Source organism: Vanrija pseudolonga, chromosome 5 (assembly GCF_020906515.1).
Source record: "Vanrija pseudolonga chromosome 5, complete sequence".
Classification (NCBI taxonomy): Eukaryota; Fungi; Basidiomycota; class Tremellomycetes; order Trichosporonales; family Trichosporonaceae; genus Vanrija; species Vanrija pseudolonga.
In genome coordinates, this window is record NC_085853.1 from 472999 (window position 1) to 489814 (window position 16816).

The window sequence follows — 16816 nt, forward strand, 5'->3', positions numbered from 1 at the left end:
AGCATTCCCGATGCAAGTGGTTGGCTTAGATGTTTGTGTGCTCGAGCAGCTGTCACTAACTCGTGTCACTAACCATTCATGGATGCTTGACGGATGCATATCGCTGTTTGACTCTGCAAACGCCGTCGAGGCTGTGCCGCACTGGGCGTATGTGCTGGGTGGGCACTGACAGACGTGCCGAACGAGGGCATATCTCTGACGTCTCACCAGATACTCACTCACCTCCACTCGTACACTCACCACATGAGCAAAATCTTTCGCGGCACGTTTGTGGACACACCGGCCCCGGGCGAGCTTCGTATCCGACTCGACCATGTACTCGGTGCGTGTGCGAGCGAGACGCCGCCGCCGCGATGCGCCGCTCCGGCGCCGCCTCTTTCCCAATGCCAAGACATTTGTGCTGATCTGATCTCGCACCTCGGGAACGTCAGTGGTCGATGGCCGGGGATTCATATCGCACGTGCGGCCCGCATCCGACCCGACGATTCAGTCTCTGCTGATCGCTGCTGCCTCTGCTGCTGCCGGTGCGAGCTCCAACAACGCGACCGCCATCGTAACCGACTTGCCCGCGCACACGTTCCTGCTCCCCACGTTTGCAGACCTGCACATCCACGCCCCGCAGTACCTGTACGCCGGCACGGGGCTGGACCAGCCCCTCATGTCCTGGCTGGACAAGTACGCCTATGCGGCCGAGGAGCGGGTCGACGCCGATCCGGCCCTCGCGCACAGGGTCTACACGCAGCTCGCCAAGCGCCTGATACAGGCGGGCACGGGCTGTGCGGTCGCTTTTGGCACGATCGGGGTCGAGGCCAAGTGAGTCGTCGCTGCAGCCAAGGCCGCTGGAGATCACGTTCGAAACCTGGCGACGCCGCGACGGGCGGATTTAGCTGACTCGTGTCCCCGCCAAGCCTTATCCTCGCTCAAGCGTTCCAGGACGCCGGAATTCGAGGCTTCATTGGCAAGTTGTCCATGGACAATTCTCCTGTGAGTGGGCGACAAGCGAGGTGTGCCAGAGCGGCAGAGCAGAGAGCGAGCGAGAGGAACCTCGGATTGTGGAATTCTGTTATCTGGCGACCAAGTTGGCGCCAACCTGTGGCGTGCCTGGCAGTTTTCTGCCCATTTTGGTGTCGTTGGCGCAGGATTGCAGAGGCCGTGCACATCAGTTTTCTGTCTGCCCTGCTCCCAGTGTTCGCTTGCCGTGTCGTCCTGAGAGAGAAGTCTACTCGGCAGCTATGCCAGGGTAGATCTCTATGTGGTTTAGGCAAGGGGGCGGCTGTGTGATCGACGATCTCGAGTGCCGCGAGGAATGGCAGAGGGCTTGCATTCCCCGACTGATGAGCTGACGGTGTCCAGCGGCCCACGTACGGCGAGGCATCGACCGCCGACTCGCTCACCTCGCTGACGTCCTTCCTGAATGGGATGGACGAGCTGGCGCTCCCGCTCGCGGCGCACGAGCAGCTCGTCCACCCGATCATCACGCCGCGCTTCGTCCCGGTGTGCTCTGACGACCTGCTCCGCGGCATCGCCGACATATCGCGCGCACGTGGCGTCAAGGTCCAGAGCCACATGTGCGAGTCGCGCGACCAGATGGCATGGGTCGAGGGCACGCGGGGGAAGAAGGACGAGGTGGTGTTTGACGAGGTGCGTCGTGTGTTCGGGCCAAGTGTGGCACTGACGACAACAGGCCGGCCTGCTCACCGAGCACACGGTGCAGGCGCACGTCACGTCCTTCCCGCCCAGCCTCGTCGAGCTGGTCAAAAAGCGCGGCGTGACGGTCGCCCACTGCCCCCTGTCCAACGCGTACTTCTCCGACGCGGCCTTCCCGCTGCGCGAGGCCATCGACGCGGGCGTCAAGGTCGGGCTGGGCTCGGACATTGCGGGCGGGTACGCGCTGCCGCTGCAGACGCAGATGCGCCAGGCGGTCGTTGTCGCTCGGCTGCGCGAAGGTGCGCGTCGCGAGGCGGCGTTCGCGGATGGCACGAGCACTGCCGGCGATGAGGGCAAGGGCCTGCGCGTCGACTGGGTCGAGGCGCTGTACCTCGCCACGCGGGGCGGCAAGGGCGCGCTCGGCTTCGGCGGGGTGTTGGAGGAGGGCATGGAGTTTGACGCGCAGCAGAGTGAGTACAGTGTGTGGCGCCGCTGATGGCAGTCTCGCTTGCCGCGGACGGCGCTGGCGTCGGCCAGCTCGACCTCTTCGACCTGCCCGCGGCGCCGGATCACGAGTGGTGGACCGAGAGCGTCGAGCGGTGGTGGTGTAATGGCGACGACAGGAATCGCGCTGCCGTCTGGGTGCAGGGAAGGAAGGTGATGTGATGGGCGAGATGAAGGCAGCGTGACTTGACAACGGCGCACGGGCCTCGAGTGGCCTTCCTCGTCTTCCTCCTTCCCCCAGTCGCGATAATTTCTGCGGCTGACGCGGCTGAGTCCATCCCCCCGACTTGTCTTTCGCTCACATCACCTCATCTCTCAACCTCACACTCATCCTCATCCACTTACTCGCCACTCGACTACCAGCTCCCAGTCACCAACCCCCCTGACACCGTCCTAACACCCCTAACACACACACACAGTAGCTCACAAGCCTCACTACCCCTCACTCACCCTCACCACCCTGTCACCTGCCCAAACCATGCCTTCCTCCCCCGCGTCCTCTGTCCTCGTCACCCCGCGCACCAGTGGCCGTGTGCGCCAGCCGGCCAAGGTGTTTGGCAACATGGTCAACTCGGACGACATCTCGGACTCGGAAGCCGAGGACGACTACGACGACCCGTCGTCGGACGACGACTTTGGCCTCGTGGGCCGCTGCCAGGGAGACGACGATGACGACGGCGAGGAAGGTGCCGAGGAAGGCAGTCTCTCGGATGACGGCAAGGTGAAGAGCAAGCACAAGTCGGCCCCCAAGGCGCCCAAGATGCCCAAAGCCCCCAAGGGTGGCAAGGCTGTCAAGAAGGCCGCGAGCAAGACGTCCACGACCCCCAAGAGCAAGGCGGAGCCGAAGGCCAAGGCGTCGCCCACCAAGTCCGCGACGAGCAAGCCGCCCGTGACCCCCAAGCCGTCGTCAACCAAGCCCAAGGTGCCCGCCACGCCGACCAAGACCAAGGCGACGGCGACGTCCAAGGTGCTCCTCCCCACCCCGCTTGCGGGCAATGCCAAGGCCTCACCAGCTATGCCCAAGCCCGCTGCCACCAAGCCGGGCCTCCTCAAGCCCAAGTTCCAGCCGCCCGTCAAGAAGACTGGCGTGGTGGCCGTCAAGCCGGCGGCGGGCGTCAAGCCCAAGCCCAAGGCCGCGTCTGCGGGGAAGAAGTCTGCGAAGAAGGCTGCCCCTGTGGATGAGGAGGACGAGGGGGATGAGGGAGAGAAGGACGAGGAGGAGGTTGAGGAGAAGGGCGCGCAGGAGGACGAGAAGGACGAGGAGAAGGACGAGGAGAAGGACGCGGAGAAGGACGAGGAGAAGGACGAGGAGAAGGAGGATGGCGAGAAGGATGGCGACAAGATGGAGGTGGAGGAGAAGGACGACGAGGAGAAGGACGAGACGACCGCGGACGGCAACTCCAGCGACGCCGAGGAGGAGGAGGAGAAGACGAAGACGAAGACGAAGACGAAGAAGAGCCAGCCGAGCAAGGAGACCAAGGTGAGCTGACTAGGTCAGGTCCATCCGGCAAGCTCACGCCCACAGGGGAAGAAGCGCGCCGCTCCCGCTCCCAAGAAGCCGACCAAGGCCAAGAAGCCCCGAGTGGTCGCTGCCACTTCGTCCGACGAGGAGGACGCGTAGACGATCCGAGTTACTCCAGCGGCGCCTTCACTTCGACACTGCCACCACGCCACAAACTGCTTTCGTGTGCAAGACCCGACACTGTATTGTAGAACCAACAAGCCTGCCTGCCCACGAGGCCATGCGCAATGATGAAATAGATACCCAGATGCATAAAGCTCGACTGCGAGCCCGACAACAGAACGAACGGACGTGTAAAATCCTAAAGTAGTCTACATTTACCAGTCGCGCGCGCGCTCAAGCTCAAGCGTAGGGCTTGGCCTCGCCGGCGACAATCGACCATGGGTGCTCGATCTCGCCGTTCTGAATGGCGGCCATGCGGTCGAGGAAGCCCTTGGCGATCTCGCCCATGCCCTGGCCGGGCGGGCCGCAAGGGATCTCAATGTCGCGGCCCTGGTAGCCGATCTTGTCGACGGCCGAGATAACCGCCGCGGTGCCGGCGCCAAACACCTCGACGAGGGAGCCATTCTTCTCGGCGTCGACGAGGTCCTTCATCACGAGCTTGCGCTCGCTGACCTCAAACTTGTCGGGCAGGCCGGCGACCTTGTTCTTGCCCGAGGCGTGATCCCGCGCGAGCTGGAGGATCGAGTCGCGCGTGACACCGGGGAGAATGACGTCGTCGAGAGGGGGCGTGATGAGCTCGACGGCTGGGCGAGTTAGCAATGGCTCTCCTGCCACCAACTCACTTCCGTCGGGCTTGCGCAGAGCAACAAACAGGTTCATGGTGCCGACCTCGGTGAGCGCGTGCTCGGGGCCAAGGAGCCACAGGTTCTGCGAGTAGCCGTGCTTGGCGGCCGCGACCTGGGGGACGACGCCGGGGGCGTAGCTGGGCAGGGTTAGTGGCTGCTCACTCCACCTCCGACTCGCGCGCGCAACTCACTTCGAGCCAAGCTTGTAGCCGCCAGTGCCGCCGGGCGCGGCACGCACAAACTCGGTCGTGGCGTACAGCTGCACGGGCTTGAAGCCCTGGGGGTAGTACGGGCCGACGGGCGAGGCGATGACGAAGAGGAGCGCGTCGGACGAGGGGCCGACGCCGAGGGCCGCCTGCGTGCCCATGAGGGTGGGGCCTGGGGGTGTGAGCTGGACGTACTTGCACCAGCACCATCCATCCCAGCACGCTCGCGCTCGCGCGCTCGCTCGCTACTCACGAAGGTACATCGAGTAGCCCTTCTCCTCGGGGATCCAGTCCGCGTCAATCTGCACCAGCTTCTTGATGAGCTCGGTGAGCGCCTCGCCGTCAAAGTCGGGCAGGGCGATGCGCGCGGCCGAGCGCTTCATGCGCTCCATGTTCTTGTCGGGGCGGAAGAGGCGCACGGTGCCGTCGGGAGCGCGGTACGCCTTTGTGCCCTCGAAGAGGGTGAAGGCGTAGTGGAAGACGGTGGACGAGGGGTCGAGGGACAGGTTCTGGTCTGGCAGAGGTGTTAGCGACGCGACGCGCGACGTGCGAGCGGAGCGAGCGCGGAGGGCGGCGAAGAGTGACACAGGCTCGTGTCGGCGCGCGAATACCCGCGAGCACCAGCTCCCAGCAACGGGGAGCTCCAGCCGAACGGCGGACTCGAGGCGAGCCCGATATCGTTCGTCGGCTCTCCTCCGACCGGCCACGCCACGGCGACTCGGCCTCCCCTCGTCTCCCCCACCCTCTCCCCCTCGACCCACTCACAAGGCTTGATCTCGGGCGCGCCCCAGCCAGTCTTCTCGTTCCAAGGGATGGTGAGCATGTGGTCGGTGAACGAGTGGCCGAACTTGAGGCTCTTGGCCTCGGGCTTGGGCTTGGGCGCGGCCGTGGTCTCGACCTTGAGCTTTGCGACCTGCGCGAGTAAGCACTACACGTTGTCCGTCACAACACGGCCACCCACATCAATGTTGGGAGTCTGCGCCGTCGACTGGAAGCGCAGGAGCGTCGTCGCGCGGGGCAGGCTGCGCGCCGCGCGGGCGCCGCGGAAGGAGAGCGAGGCGAGCATTGGGGTGTTGCTGTTTGCTTTTCGTATAGATGCGTACGAGCAGGCGGGCGCGCTCAAGTCTGGTGAGTAGTGAGTTGAATGCAACAGGACAATCGATGCGATGTCGTTGTCGCTTGACCGCCATGATGGGGTATCCACTACCCACCGCCTGCCGCCATTGCCGCGGGTCGGGTCCACGGACGAGACGGTCGACTCGCTCGTCTGCCAAATAATTCGGGTCGGCACTTCGCCGTTTGGCTCTGCGGCTCGGACCTGGATCCCGCCAATCGCCACAAGTCACGTGGGCAGCCACACGGCCGACGCCGAAGGCCACATACGTAGTGGTAGGCATCGCGGTATCACGGCAATGACGACTCTGGCGACTGACTCGACAGCCACCCATACTGCTGCTCCGCTCCACCGTTCATGACACGACCATCCATGCTCCAACTGATACACGAGTACCGCGACGGCTAGGCCGAAGACCGACTCAAAATTTATGGTAGTACAGGAACGTTTGTCGGATGGGGGTAAAAAGGTAGAAAGTATTGCAAAGAGTGTTTGGTTTGTTTGGACTTGATTTGTTGATGAAAGAAGAAGGGAAGAATAGGAGGTGGTGATGGGGACACGCATTGGCCCCGCGCTACAGCGAGTCGGGCAAAGCCTGCCATGTGGACAGCAGGCGCAGCTCGACTCGGGGGTTGGTTGGTTGTGGTTGGTGGTGGTGGGTTGGTGGACACGTATTATACTTGCGTTTCCTTGCTTCTCTCATTGCACTTGATACTCGGCGCAGCAAGATGGGGTGGCCTATTCCATGTCGACATCGCTCTGTCGACGGGTACGCTGCCCCTCCATGTCGTCCTCATCAGAGTACTCGTCGTCATCGTCATCGACCGCGTTCTCATTGTCCTCTTCGACGTCCTCCATGAGGTGCTCGCCCAAGAGCGACATTGGCTGAGGTGTGAGCTTGAGCTTGAGCCATCCAACCGACAACCCCACTTACCATGAGAGACTCGCCGGTGTATGTAAACCCTCTAAAGTTCTCCTGAACAGAGCTCGTGAGAGGAGAGCCGTTGATGGGCTGGTTTGGAGATCTTTGGGGCTTGATGGCCATGCCAGCTGCCTGGCCCATGTACGAGGGCTTGGAGAGACTGCCACCGGGGCCAACGAACTGATGCCTCGCTTGCGGGTTGTAGTCGGCGTCATTGATGTCGATGCCGGCGTCGGCAAGAGACGAGTTCGTGAACTCGGGGTCAAAGTTTGCCACACTCTCGTCAGAGTCGACAATGGGCTTGAATGGGGGCGTGATCTGCTTCTTGTACAACAGGTCCCAGTCGATCGACTTGAAGAAGGGGTGCTCCTTGAGCTCGGCAGCACCGCGCTTGGCACCGAGGCGGTTCTGGGGGTTCCTGTTGAGAAGCTACAAAGGGTCAGCATCCGCTATAACTGCGCCGCTCCTCCCAGACTCACGCCCTTGACAAACTGCTTGCCATCGTCGCCGATGACGTGCTTGGGGAATCGGATCTTGCCGTAGCAGATGAGACGGTACATCTCCTGGGTCTGCTCGGCGTAGAATGGACTCCAGCCGCAGCACATCTCGAACAGGAGCACACCGAGCGACCAAAAGTCGACGTGCTTGCCGTAGCCTTTCTCGTCGAGAAGAACCTCGGGGGCGAGGTACTCGGTCGTGCCACAGAACGTGTTGGTAAGCTGGTCGTTGGTCAGGTCCGGCTTGGACAGACCAAAGTCGCAAAGCGCAATGTGGCCTGTGGCGTCGAGAAGGATGTTCTCGGGCTTGAGGTCACGGTACACAATGTTGTACTTGTGGAGGTGCTCGAGGGCCAGCACGAGCTCAGCAATGTAGAACCGCGCACGGTCCTCGGAGAAGCGGCCCTCCTTCTGGAGATGCCAGAAGAGCTCTCCACCACACTTGTAGTCGGTGACAAAGTAGAGCTCCTTCTCGGTCTGGAAGGAGAACTTGAGGCCGACGAGGAAGGGGCACTCGAGCGAGCGCTGGAGAATCTTGCGCTCGCCAATGGTGTGGGCGACCTCCTTCTTGGCGACGATTTCCTTCTTGGAGAGAACCTTCATGGCGTAGATACGCTTCGTGTCCTTCTTGCGGACCTGGAAGACACGGCCGAAAGTGCCACGGCCGATGAGCTTGAGGAACTCAAAGTCGGACGGCTTTAAGTGGATCTTGTTCTGCGATAGTGATTAGCTTTAGCTTTGGGATCGGCGTAAATGCCGCAGTAGCTACTCACCCGGATGGCAGTGAACGTGATCTGGATCCAAACTTCACCAGACACGGCCTCGTTGCCACGCACACCGAGCTTGTACCACTGGTCAAGAGTGTAGCCGTCCTTGAGAACGGGCTTGATTTGCAGCATGCCCAGGAAACCTTCGCCGGCCTTGTTGCGGTCATACACCGATAAGAGAAGAACCGACGACGTCTGCGTCAGGTCACTACACGGGAGATCAGCAAAATGATCGACGGTTTGTACCCCAAAGCCCGAACCCTATCTCACTCACAAGGTGACTTCTTCCTTCCAAATCGGATCACCAGGTCCAGGCCTGCCGAGCCAAGACGACTGCTGCTGCTGCTGCTGGTGGGGGTCTTCGGCCTTGGGTGTCTGCGCGCCGCTGGGCTCGGGTCGCTTGCGCCCCATGGCATCGGCAAATGCCCGTGTAATGGAGCCGAGGCCGCCTGACGCAGTGCGGCCAAGTGGCTGTGGCTGCGACTGTGTGAAGGGGACAGCCGCTGGCGTGGACACCGCATGCGGTGTGCGCGACACAAACTCGTTTTGCTCAAACTGCATGACGACATAGGGCTGCGCGTCCGTGTTGGGCTGAACGTTGAGGCCACGAGCCTGGATGAGCTTGACGTTGAGGGTACCGCGAATGGAGCCCGACGAGCCACTCTGGCCATCGGCCGTCTCGTTGACGGGAGTCGACGAGCCATCAGCCTGCGGGGTGCGAGTTCCACCAGGATTCGTCTTGAGGAGCTTTGGAGGCTCGTGGAGGCCGAAGCCCATGCCGCTGACACCGTCGAGCGTGTCGCCGACGGTCACTGCGGTTGTGGCTGGCGCGGCTCCAGGAGTGCCAATCGGTCCAAACCCGTGCGATGTGGGTGTGCGAATGCCGTTGGGGCCACCAGCAGGCGACCCGGGACCGTACAAGGAGAGCGCAGACGTCGCCTTGGACAAGGTTGGTGCGGGAGATCCAGAGGACAGGCCCGGGTCCTGGGGCGGAGCGTCAAATGGATTGGGCTGATTGCTCGCACGCGGCGTGGCCTGGTCGATGGGGCCTCCGGCAAAGTACGAGCCAGACGGAGAGATTGCCGGGGAAGCGTTCTCCTTGGTTGGCTGGCCCGTGGAGGGTGCGGCGGACGATGGCCAGAGCTGCTGTTGATTGATCAGTCAGCGATGTGATGGGCTTGGCAGACGGTAATGTCGCAGTCGCACGAGTGGCCACGAGCGAAACCAACCTTTACACCTTTGAGCATGACAAAGCCTAGGGATGCTGGCTATGCAGCTATGTGTTGCTAAGAGTACAAAGTTTGAGCGATAACGATGCAAAGACTTCCGGGTGTTGGAAGAAGCCGATAGAAGTCGAGGTCGGTGCACGCCGGAGAGGCCAAAGAGCGATGGGAGGTTAGACGCTTGATGGTGGGGGGTGCGGGGTTGATGTAACCTCGGATGGGGTTGGAGGGGGGAGAGTGGGATGAACAAGGGCGAGATGAGATGCTGTTGCTTGTGCTTGCTTGAGAGTAGTGAACAGTGATGCGAGGAGGTGGGAGGGGGGGGGGGGGGGGGAGGGTGGACGACGACGAGGATGCTGCAAGGGAAAGGCGGGGAAGGGGGGTGATGTGCTTGCCAGCCAGGTGTGGGTTGGAAGATGGGATGGGTAAAGGGGTGCTCGGGAAGAGAGCGGGGTGAGGTCGGTCGGTGGGTGGGTGGGTGGGTGGGTGGCAGGGGGCAGGGAGGGAAGGCTTGTGACGCACGACGGCTGCGGCGGACAAGGCAGTCAGTCAGTCTGATGGGCGGGGCGGGGGGAGACGGGGAACAACGGCACACACACCACACAGTCACCGTCACCGCCGCCGCCGCCGTTGCCGCCAATTAACGGATTACATTACATTTTCAAGTATGAAATTTGATTCCGCTATTGGGTCGAGGTCACCTGTGGGCCAGACCCCCATAGGGGATTATTGAAAGCACGTGCAGCCGCTAACAGCTAACATTCGAGACATTGTTGGGTCAACTGGGCGAGCCGCGGTACAAGGGGGCCCTGGTGCCTTCTCACGACGGCTGGACTGGGCAGACACAAGCAGCACACTCAACCCGCATGCAAACGAAAATGGACGCGACTAACGGCTCAACGTAATAGTGGCCCAGTTCTCCATTCCTCGACAATGTCTTGCTTTCTTGCGGCCTGCCTGCGTGCTTTCCACTCTGGGCGGGGCTGACGGACAGGACGATTGGTTCTCGTCAGTCAAGTGGCCCAAGGCCACCCCGCACAAGCCCTTGTTTGACTGCACGTGATGGTGCGTTGTGGCTGATGGCTGATGATGATGGCGGCGGCGGCTGCCCTTGGCAGCGCGCTCTTGTTGCTCTCCTCAGTGTTATTGCGGTTAAACCATTTCATGCAACTCAAATGGCAGCTAATCAAACCAGACCGAGCCTGAACTCTAATATGTGATTTATATGTCACGCGTTGTCACACCCCTTTATTCATGTTCACATGCAACTTGAATGACTGGATCTGGGCCAGCCGCGCCAGAACGAACCGCGCGTGTGTGGCAGGCAGGCTGTAGGCGTGCACAGCGCAACGCAACCCAACGTCAGTAGCACCTCATTTCTCGCCTACGCCTCGACCTCGACCCCCCTTCCGCACTCGTGGTCGTGCGACGCGCAGGCACAGCCAACCGGCCACCCGTCATAGCCGTAGACGACAACATCACGCGCACCCATCTATCCTTGCTCGCCATCCAACCAGGTGGCCCAGCTCGCTGTTGCCCACCGCGTCGCAACAACTCCAGGCACAATTCTGCAGGGATGTCCAACGCTTCAGGTGCACGTCCTTGCGACGTTCGCTCCTCATTTGGTGTGCAGAGAGTTGTCGCAGGGGAAGCCGGTGTCGGTGGCGCCGACGCTGCCGCATGGAGAAGGCTGGCAATGGAGATCCAATTGCCTGACGGCCTTGAGTTTGGCTGGCTGGCTGGCTGGCTGGCTGTCGGTTGTATGATCGCTCGTTTTGATCGAAGCCACCAATCCGTCGATCCTATTACCTGGAGGAATAAGATCTGAGGGGCATAATAGCGGATGCTTTGTTATCAATACTAATGACGTGTCGACACGAAACGACCACGCGACTTACCCTCGATGCTCGCACCCAGCACCGCGCCGAATTTTGCAGGCCGTGAAACTTTGGCTGGCTGGGGAGGTTGCCTCATCGCAACCACTTTGTCATCTCTACGTCTCTTTGTACAAAGTGCCAAACCAAGAAAAGGTCAGTACCAGCGCTCAAGGCCCTCCCCCTCTCCACAGCTACACCTTTGCGCGAATGATGATACGATGACGAGACCTACGCCGCCTCTCCGCGCTCGACTTGCCTGTCGCCGTCCCCCTCGTCGTTGCTGGCAGAGTCTACCCACGCGTCCGTTTTGGCCGTGTGGACCGGGCTCTGTCGTGCGCGGCTTGGGAATCTGGCGGTGACGCTCGGGCTTGTCGGGCTGGTTAGGTAGCCTGACGATCCCATACTAGTTTGGCGACTTTTGTCTGACGCGCAATCCCAACTCCCCATGTCTAAACTCTTTGGAGGGGAACGTGCAGCTGACGCTTGCACAGATGGCGCCGCCGCCCGCGCCAGAATCCGACGTGTCGGAGGAGGTGTCTTCGGTCCTCCTTGCCCTCCCCGACGGCCCTGTCGAAGCTGGGTCGTCCGACATCAAGACTCACACCATCTCCTTCCTCGGTGGCTACCCCACCTTCCCACCTGTCCCCGGCCCGTCGACCGCGCCCGAGTCGGTCCGCTGCGGTGTCTGCCACCAGCCTATTCCTCTGCTCGCCCAGGTCTACTGCCCCCTCGAGAACGGCGAGAACGACCGTACGATCTACGTTTGGGCCTGTGCCCGCCCCGGCTGCAGGAGGAGGGAGGGCACGATCCGTGCTTTCCGCGCTTCGGCCCGCAACGAGGAATACGTTGCCGATGTCGAGGCCAAGCGCGCCGAGGCTGAGCGCATCGCTGCCGAGGAGCGTGCCAAGGCCCGCATCAACCCCTTCACCGTCAAGGACGCCCCTGCGGGTGGAGCCCTGTTCGGCGGAGGTCAGCCCCTATTCGGCGCCGCTCCTTCCAACCCCTTCGGAGCCCCATCCCCTGCTCCTGCCGCTGCGGCTGCGGCTGCTGCCCCTACCACTCCTCTCGCCTCTCTCAAGATTGGCGAGCCATCAACCCTCGCACCACCACTCCCCGCGTACCAGCCGGCCCAGTACCTCACGACCATCGACGAGTACCTCCCTCTCCCCGGCTCTGACGACGAGAGCGACATCGAGTCGGACGAGGACGAGGCACCCGAAGCCAAGGCCGAGTGGCGCGACGAGGGCTGGGAGAAGCTCCTGCCCAAGGGCGTTGACGACATCTTTGAGCGCTTCGTCCGCCGTCTGGAGAGCGCCGAGGACGGTGCGAGCCAGGTGCTGAGGTACGACTTCAACGCCGTGCCATTGCCCTACTCGTCGTCATCCCCTCTGTTCAAGAAGCTGTTCCCCAAGGCTCCTACTCGCGCCCCCTCGTCCGAGGAGGAGGAGGTCAACCTCTCCGAGTTCTACACGGATGCGTCGATCCCCAAGTGCACTCGCTGTGGCAAGAAGCGCGTCTTTGAGCTGCAGCTTGTTCCTCAGCTTATCAACGTGCTGCGCCCGGCTGCCATCTCGACGGACGGCAAGGCTCCTGCGCCTGCACCCGCCAAGAAGCCTCAGACTGAGGCTGAGCGCAAGGCTGAGCTGCAGCGCCTTGCCAAGGGCGAGCTCGCTGACGGCGAGGCGGCCGAGATGGAATGGGGCAACATCATGGTGTTCTCGTGCCAGGCCGACTGTGTCGGTGTGGGCGAGGAGTGGGTTGGTGTCGAGTGGGAGGCTGTTGCCGAGCAGTAATGCGTTGGGCTTATAATGTGCGCCGTTGATGCGCCTGTGATCAACTAGACCTTATTTTATTTGGGCTCTGTAGATGTAGACACCGTGTATAGTTGTCATGCTACATTCATTGCATAGGATTGTGTTCGGTTTGGACTGCGGCCAAGCAAAGTGCCACTGACGCGGTCGGCGTCCTCGGTAACCAAGGCAGGCACATACCCCTCACCACCTCCTCCGCACCTCCATCACACTCCCTCGTTCCCTCGTCCACTTCACAATCATCTTTCCCCACAACCTCGCATTCACCGACCTCCGGCGACAGACCTCGATCACACCGAGCATGCGGCAGCCACGAAGAATATACTTAGACTAGAAGCTCGCGTGCGCCGAGCCCATCCCCCACGTGCGTGCTCGCCGACCACACCGAAACGTGCCCAGCTCAACTGACAAGACAAAGATAGCATTCCAGGACGCGGTACCGCGGCGGTTTCGGCTCGCTTAGGGCTTCTTCGTTCCTCGCCGCGTCTATTCTCGCCGGTGCCAAGCGCTCGCAGCGCAGCGTGCATCTTCCGTCGGCGGTAACGGCGAGCTCGGCGGGGGGCGAGAGAGAAGCGCAGCAGATCTCAGACACCGGCGCGGAGCGTTCGGCGCACGTTCACTAGTGTCGAGCTTTGAGCTTCGAGCCTAGGTCATGACCAAACAACTCAAGATTCGGCGCCGTCCCGCGCGCTTAATAGCGTGTGGGCTGCTCGTGTTTGCGCTCTTCCTCCTCTCCCCGCTCAGCCTCCCCAACTCGCTGGACCTAGAGCGAAGCCACGCCGCCGCCGCTGGGATGAAGTCGTCTCTCCTCGTCGCCGCGCTTGCCGGCGTCGTGCCCTTCCTTGCCGGGTGCGACGCCGCGAGCATCGCCAACACCAACAAGTGCACGCCGTGGACGCCGGTCGGCGCCGAGCCGTCCGGATCCAAGGCGCTCGACGCGCTCGTGCGCCGCCGCCTTCCGAAGAAGTGGGTTTGTGGCGGTGTGGCAAAGCTGACGTCCACAGCCTCCAGAACGCCTTCACGTTCGTCGAGAACACTGGCGCGGCGTGTGCCGTCACCAACGCCACGACCGAGTTTGACGCGTTCACCGTCACCGCCAAGAACGGCAAGGTGACCATCAAGAGCTGCACGACCTCCGGCCTGTCCCGCGGCCTGCTCGAGTACCTCCGTTCGATTGGCGGCGACATCTTCTGGTCGGGCGACACGTTTGCGCACAACCAGCTCAAGATTGCCGACTCGAGCCTCGAGGGCGGCGCGTGGGGCTCGATCCGTTACTTCCTCAACGTCGTCACATACTCGTACACAACCGCCTTCTACCAGTGGGACAAGTGGGAGTACCTGCTCGACTGGGCGGCCCTCCACGGCGTCAACCTTCCCCTGGCTGTCGGAGGACAGGAGTATGTCTGGGCCGAGGTCCTCCGCGACTACGGCCTGAGCGAGGACGTCATCCTGCCTTACTTCTCGGGCCCGGCCTTCCACTCGTGGCAGCGCATGGGTAACATCCACTCGTCGTGGGGCATGAACGTGACTCAGAGCTGGCTGGGTGAGTCGAATGTGGTGGTAGCGCGCTGACTCGCTAGACTCGCAGTGGGCGCTGCAAAAGAAGATTGTCTCCCGCATGATCGCGCTCGGCATGACTCCTGTTCTGCCTGGATTCAGTGGCTTTGTGCCCCAGGAGCTGCACGACAAGATTGGCGGCCCCCAGTTCATTCAGGCGTCGGCGTGGGAGGCTCTCCCCGATGCTTGTGAGTTGTCTGCATCCGTCTGAACGCAACTCACCCCCAGACACCAAGAACACTGCCCTCGACCCCACCTGGTCGACGTTCCACACTGTCCAGCAGGCCTTCATCAAGAAGCAGCAGCAGCTGTACGGTGGCTGGACGTCGCACCACTACTCGATCGACCTATACAATGAGCTCACCCCTTCGTCCAACGCCCCGAGCTACCTCGCCAACGTGACCTCCAACGTTGTCAGCTCGCTGCGCGCTGCCGACGACCAGGCCACGTGGGTCATGCAGGGCTGGCTCTTCGCCTCGGACCCCAAGACGTGGACCACGCCGGCCATGCAGGCCTACCTCACTGTTCCGGATGAGAAGTCTCTGGTGAGTGTGTCGAAGGCGTCAGCGCTGACGTCCCAGATCGTCCTCGACCTTGCGTCCGAGATCCTGCCCGTCTGGAACCGTACCCAGAACTTCTTTGGCCGCCAGTGGGTCTGGAACACGCTCTGGGATTATGGACAGAACAGCGGCTTGAACGGCAACCTCGAGTGGTTTGCCGAGGGTGTCACGGCCGCGCGCAAGGCCTCGCCCGGTACGCTCCTCGGCACTGGTATCACTATGGAAGGTGGGTGGTTGTAGATGCGCCAAAAGAGCAGCCACTGACCCTTCCACAGGCATGAACCAGAACGAAATCGTCTTCGAGATGGCCATGGACCACGTCTGGAAGACGTCCAAGATTGACGTCCCCACCTGGACCCAGTCGTGGGTCCAGCGCCGCTACGACCTGGCCAACAACAAGGCCGGCGCTTCCCTTGCCCAGGACGCGTGGACGCACCTCCTCGCTTCGGCGTACAACCAGACGGACCCCGCCGTGCAGGCCGTCTCCAAGTCGATCTTTGACCTCGTCCCTGCTCCCAGCGGCCTCATCAACCGCACTGGCCACCACCCGACTGAGCTGCCATGGAACACGACCCAGGTTGTCGTCGCCCTCGACAAGCTGATTGCCGCTGCCGACGCCGACCCGGGACTCAAGTCGGTCGACGCGTTCAAGTATGATATTGTCGATGTCGCTCGCCAGGTCCTCCTGTCGGCCGGTATCCCCGTGTACCAGCAGATGATCGCGGCGTGGAACACGACGACGCCCGACCTTGGCAAGGTCCGCAGTGCTGGCGCGCAGATTGTCGACCTTCTCAACGACGTCGACACCATCCTTGGCACCAACAAGAACTTCCTCCTCTCCACCTGGATCAAGGATGCGCGTTCATGGTCCTCGGACAAGACGCTCCAGGACTTTATGGAGTACCAGGCCCGCAACCAGATTGTGCTCTGGGGCCCTGCCGACTTTGACCTGTGGAAACTGGACCGTTACGCATCCAAGGACTGGCACGGTGTTGTGTCGAACGTGTTTGCCCAGTCGTGGCAGCAGTTCACGACGTACTGTGAGTGGTGTGCTAGCGGACAAGGCCAGTGCTAACACCCGCCCCAGTGACCGAGCACCCTGCTGCGACGTACAACCAGTCATTGTGGTCGCACCAACTGCAGGCGTTCGAGGCCGAGTGGCAGAACGAGATCTGGGGCCAGCGCGCTGGCGAGTCGTGGTCGGCGACTGGCGACGCCGTCTCGAGCATCAAGAAGGCGCGCAGCAAGTGGGCTGCGCTGCTCTAGGCGCCGCGCCACCGACAGTGGACACTACATCATGTATAATGGATTTAGGGACCGGGGGCGGGGCGTCGGGGGGGAGCGTGGCGGTGTCTGACGCCGGCGTTCCAGTGGTTCCTGCTACCTCACATGTCACATCTAACGACGGCTAACGGAGCACTAACACGACGAGAAGTGGCACGCGTGACTGATCGTGGGGCTGATTGATTGCGCCGCTCCCTCCCACCTCCTTTGTTTGCACTCGGCGTGACGCGGTCCGAGCGAATGTCGACGACGCCTGGCGCGGGCGTGGGCTTGGGCGCCCGTGATCCCGGCGAAGCGCGAAGCGTCCTTTGTTGGCAGCCTCGGCGTCGTACCCCGCCCTCCCTCGTGGGCCGTCGACGCCAGAAGCAGCGAGCAAGCCGCCCGCCCAACTACGCCAGAAGCCACGCCACGCCGACGCCGCCGCCAGAAGCGTACTCTAGCCCGCCGCGGTATCCCATCACTGGACCCGGCGCCATTCTTCATTAACGGCGTGGTTAGACGCCCCCGAGTGCGCGAGTGCGCGCGCGTCATGACGAG

General features: G+C 62.1%; 6 protein-coding genes across 6 annotated transcripts; 4 read left to right on the plus strand and 2 right to left on the minus strand.

Moving 5' to 3' along the window:
- Positions 1-237: 237 nt before the first annotated feature.
- guaD (Guanine deaminase) lies at positions 238-2344 on the plus strand. Its single transcript, XM_062773387.1, has 6 exons — positions 238-322; positions 432-813; positions 909-984; positions 1354-1641; positions 1685-2117; positions 2150-2344. The coding sequence occupies exons 1-6, from the start codon at positions 244-246 to the stop codon at positions 2311-2313; spliced, it is 1422 nt and encodes a 473-aa protein (XP_062629371.1). The 5' UTR covers positions 238-243; the 3' UTR covers positions 2314-2344.
- A 285-nt stretch (positions 2345-2629) lies between these two features.
- Positions 2630-3772, plus strand: LOC62_05G006873 (uncharacterized protein; the record flags this gene model as incomplete). The annotated part of the gene is made up of 2 exons (XM_062773388.1): positions 2630-3631; positions 3677-3772. The coding sequence occupies 2 exons, from the start codon at positions 2630-2632 to the stop codon at positions 3770-3772; spliced, it is 1098 nt and encodes a 365-aa protein (XP_062629372.1).
- A 132-nt stretch (positions 3773-3904) lies between these two features.
- BAT1_1 (Branched-chain-amino-acid aminotransferase, mitochondrial) lies at positions 3905-5812 on the minus strand. Its single transcript, XM_062773389.1, has 6 exons — positions 5629-5812; positions 5433-5580; positions 4921-5181; positions 4653-4839; positions 4459-4598; positions 3905-4419 (listed from the first exon to the last, which is right to left on the minus strand). Exons 1-6 carry the CDS (start codon positions 5731-5733, stop codon positions 4016-4018), a joined length of 1245 nt encoding a protein of 414 aa, XP_062629373.1. The 5' UTR covers positions 5734-5812; the 3' UTR covers positions 3905-4015.
- A 707-nt stretch (positions 5813-6519) lies between these two features.
- On the minus strand, positions 6520-9506 carry sck1 (Serine/threonine-protein kinase sck1; the record flags this gene model as incomplete). The annotated part of the gene is made up of 6 exons (XM_062773390.1): positions 9197-9506; positions 8242-9113; positions 7974-8175; positions 7183-7914; positions 6716-7132; positions 6520-6666 (listed from the first exon to the last, which is right to left on the minus strand). The coding sequence occupies exons 1-6, from the start codon at positions 9212-9214 to the stop codon at positions 6520-6522; spliced, it is 2388 nt and encodes a 795-aa protein (XP_062629374.1). The 5' UTR covers positions 9215-9506.
- A 1666-nt stretch (positions 9507-11172) lies between these two features.
- PDCD2L (ribosome small subunit biogenesis protein) lies at positions 11173-12979 on the plus strand. The gene is made up of 2 exons (XM_062773391.1): positions 11173-11220; positions 11559-12979. The coding sequence occupies exon 2, from the start codon at positions 11559-11561 to the stop codon at positions 12858-12860; it is 1302 nt and encodes a 433-aa protein (XP_062629375.1). The 5' UTR covers positions 11173-11220; the 3' UTR covers positions 12861-12979.
- A 142-nt stretch (positions 12980-13121) lies between these two features.
- On the plus strand, positions 13122-16310 carry NAGLU_0 (Alpha-N-acetylglucosaminidase). Its single transcript, XM_062773392.1, has 8 exons — positions 13122-13242; positions 13297-13844; positions 13883-14421; positions 14459-14623; positions 14664-14980; positions 15017-15221; positions 15271-16035; positions 16083-16310. Exons 2-8 carry the CDS (start codon positions 13531-13533, stop codon positions 16259-16261), a joined length of 2484 nt encoding a protein of 827 aa, XP_062629376.1. The 5' UTR covers positions 13122-13242; positions 13297-13530; the 3' UTR covers positions 16262-16310.
- The last annotated feature ends 506 nt before the right edge of the window (positions 16311-16816 follow it).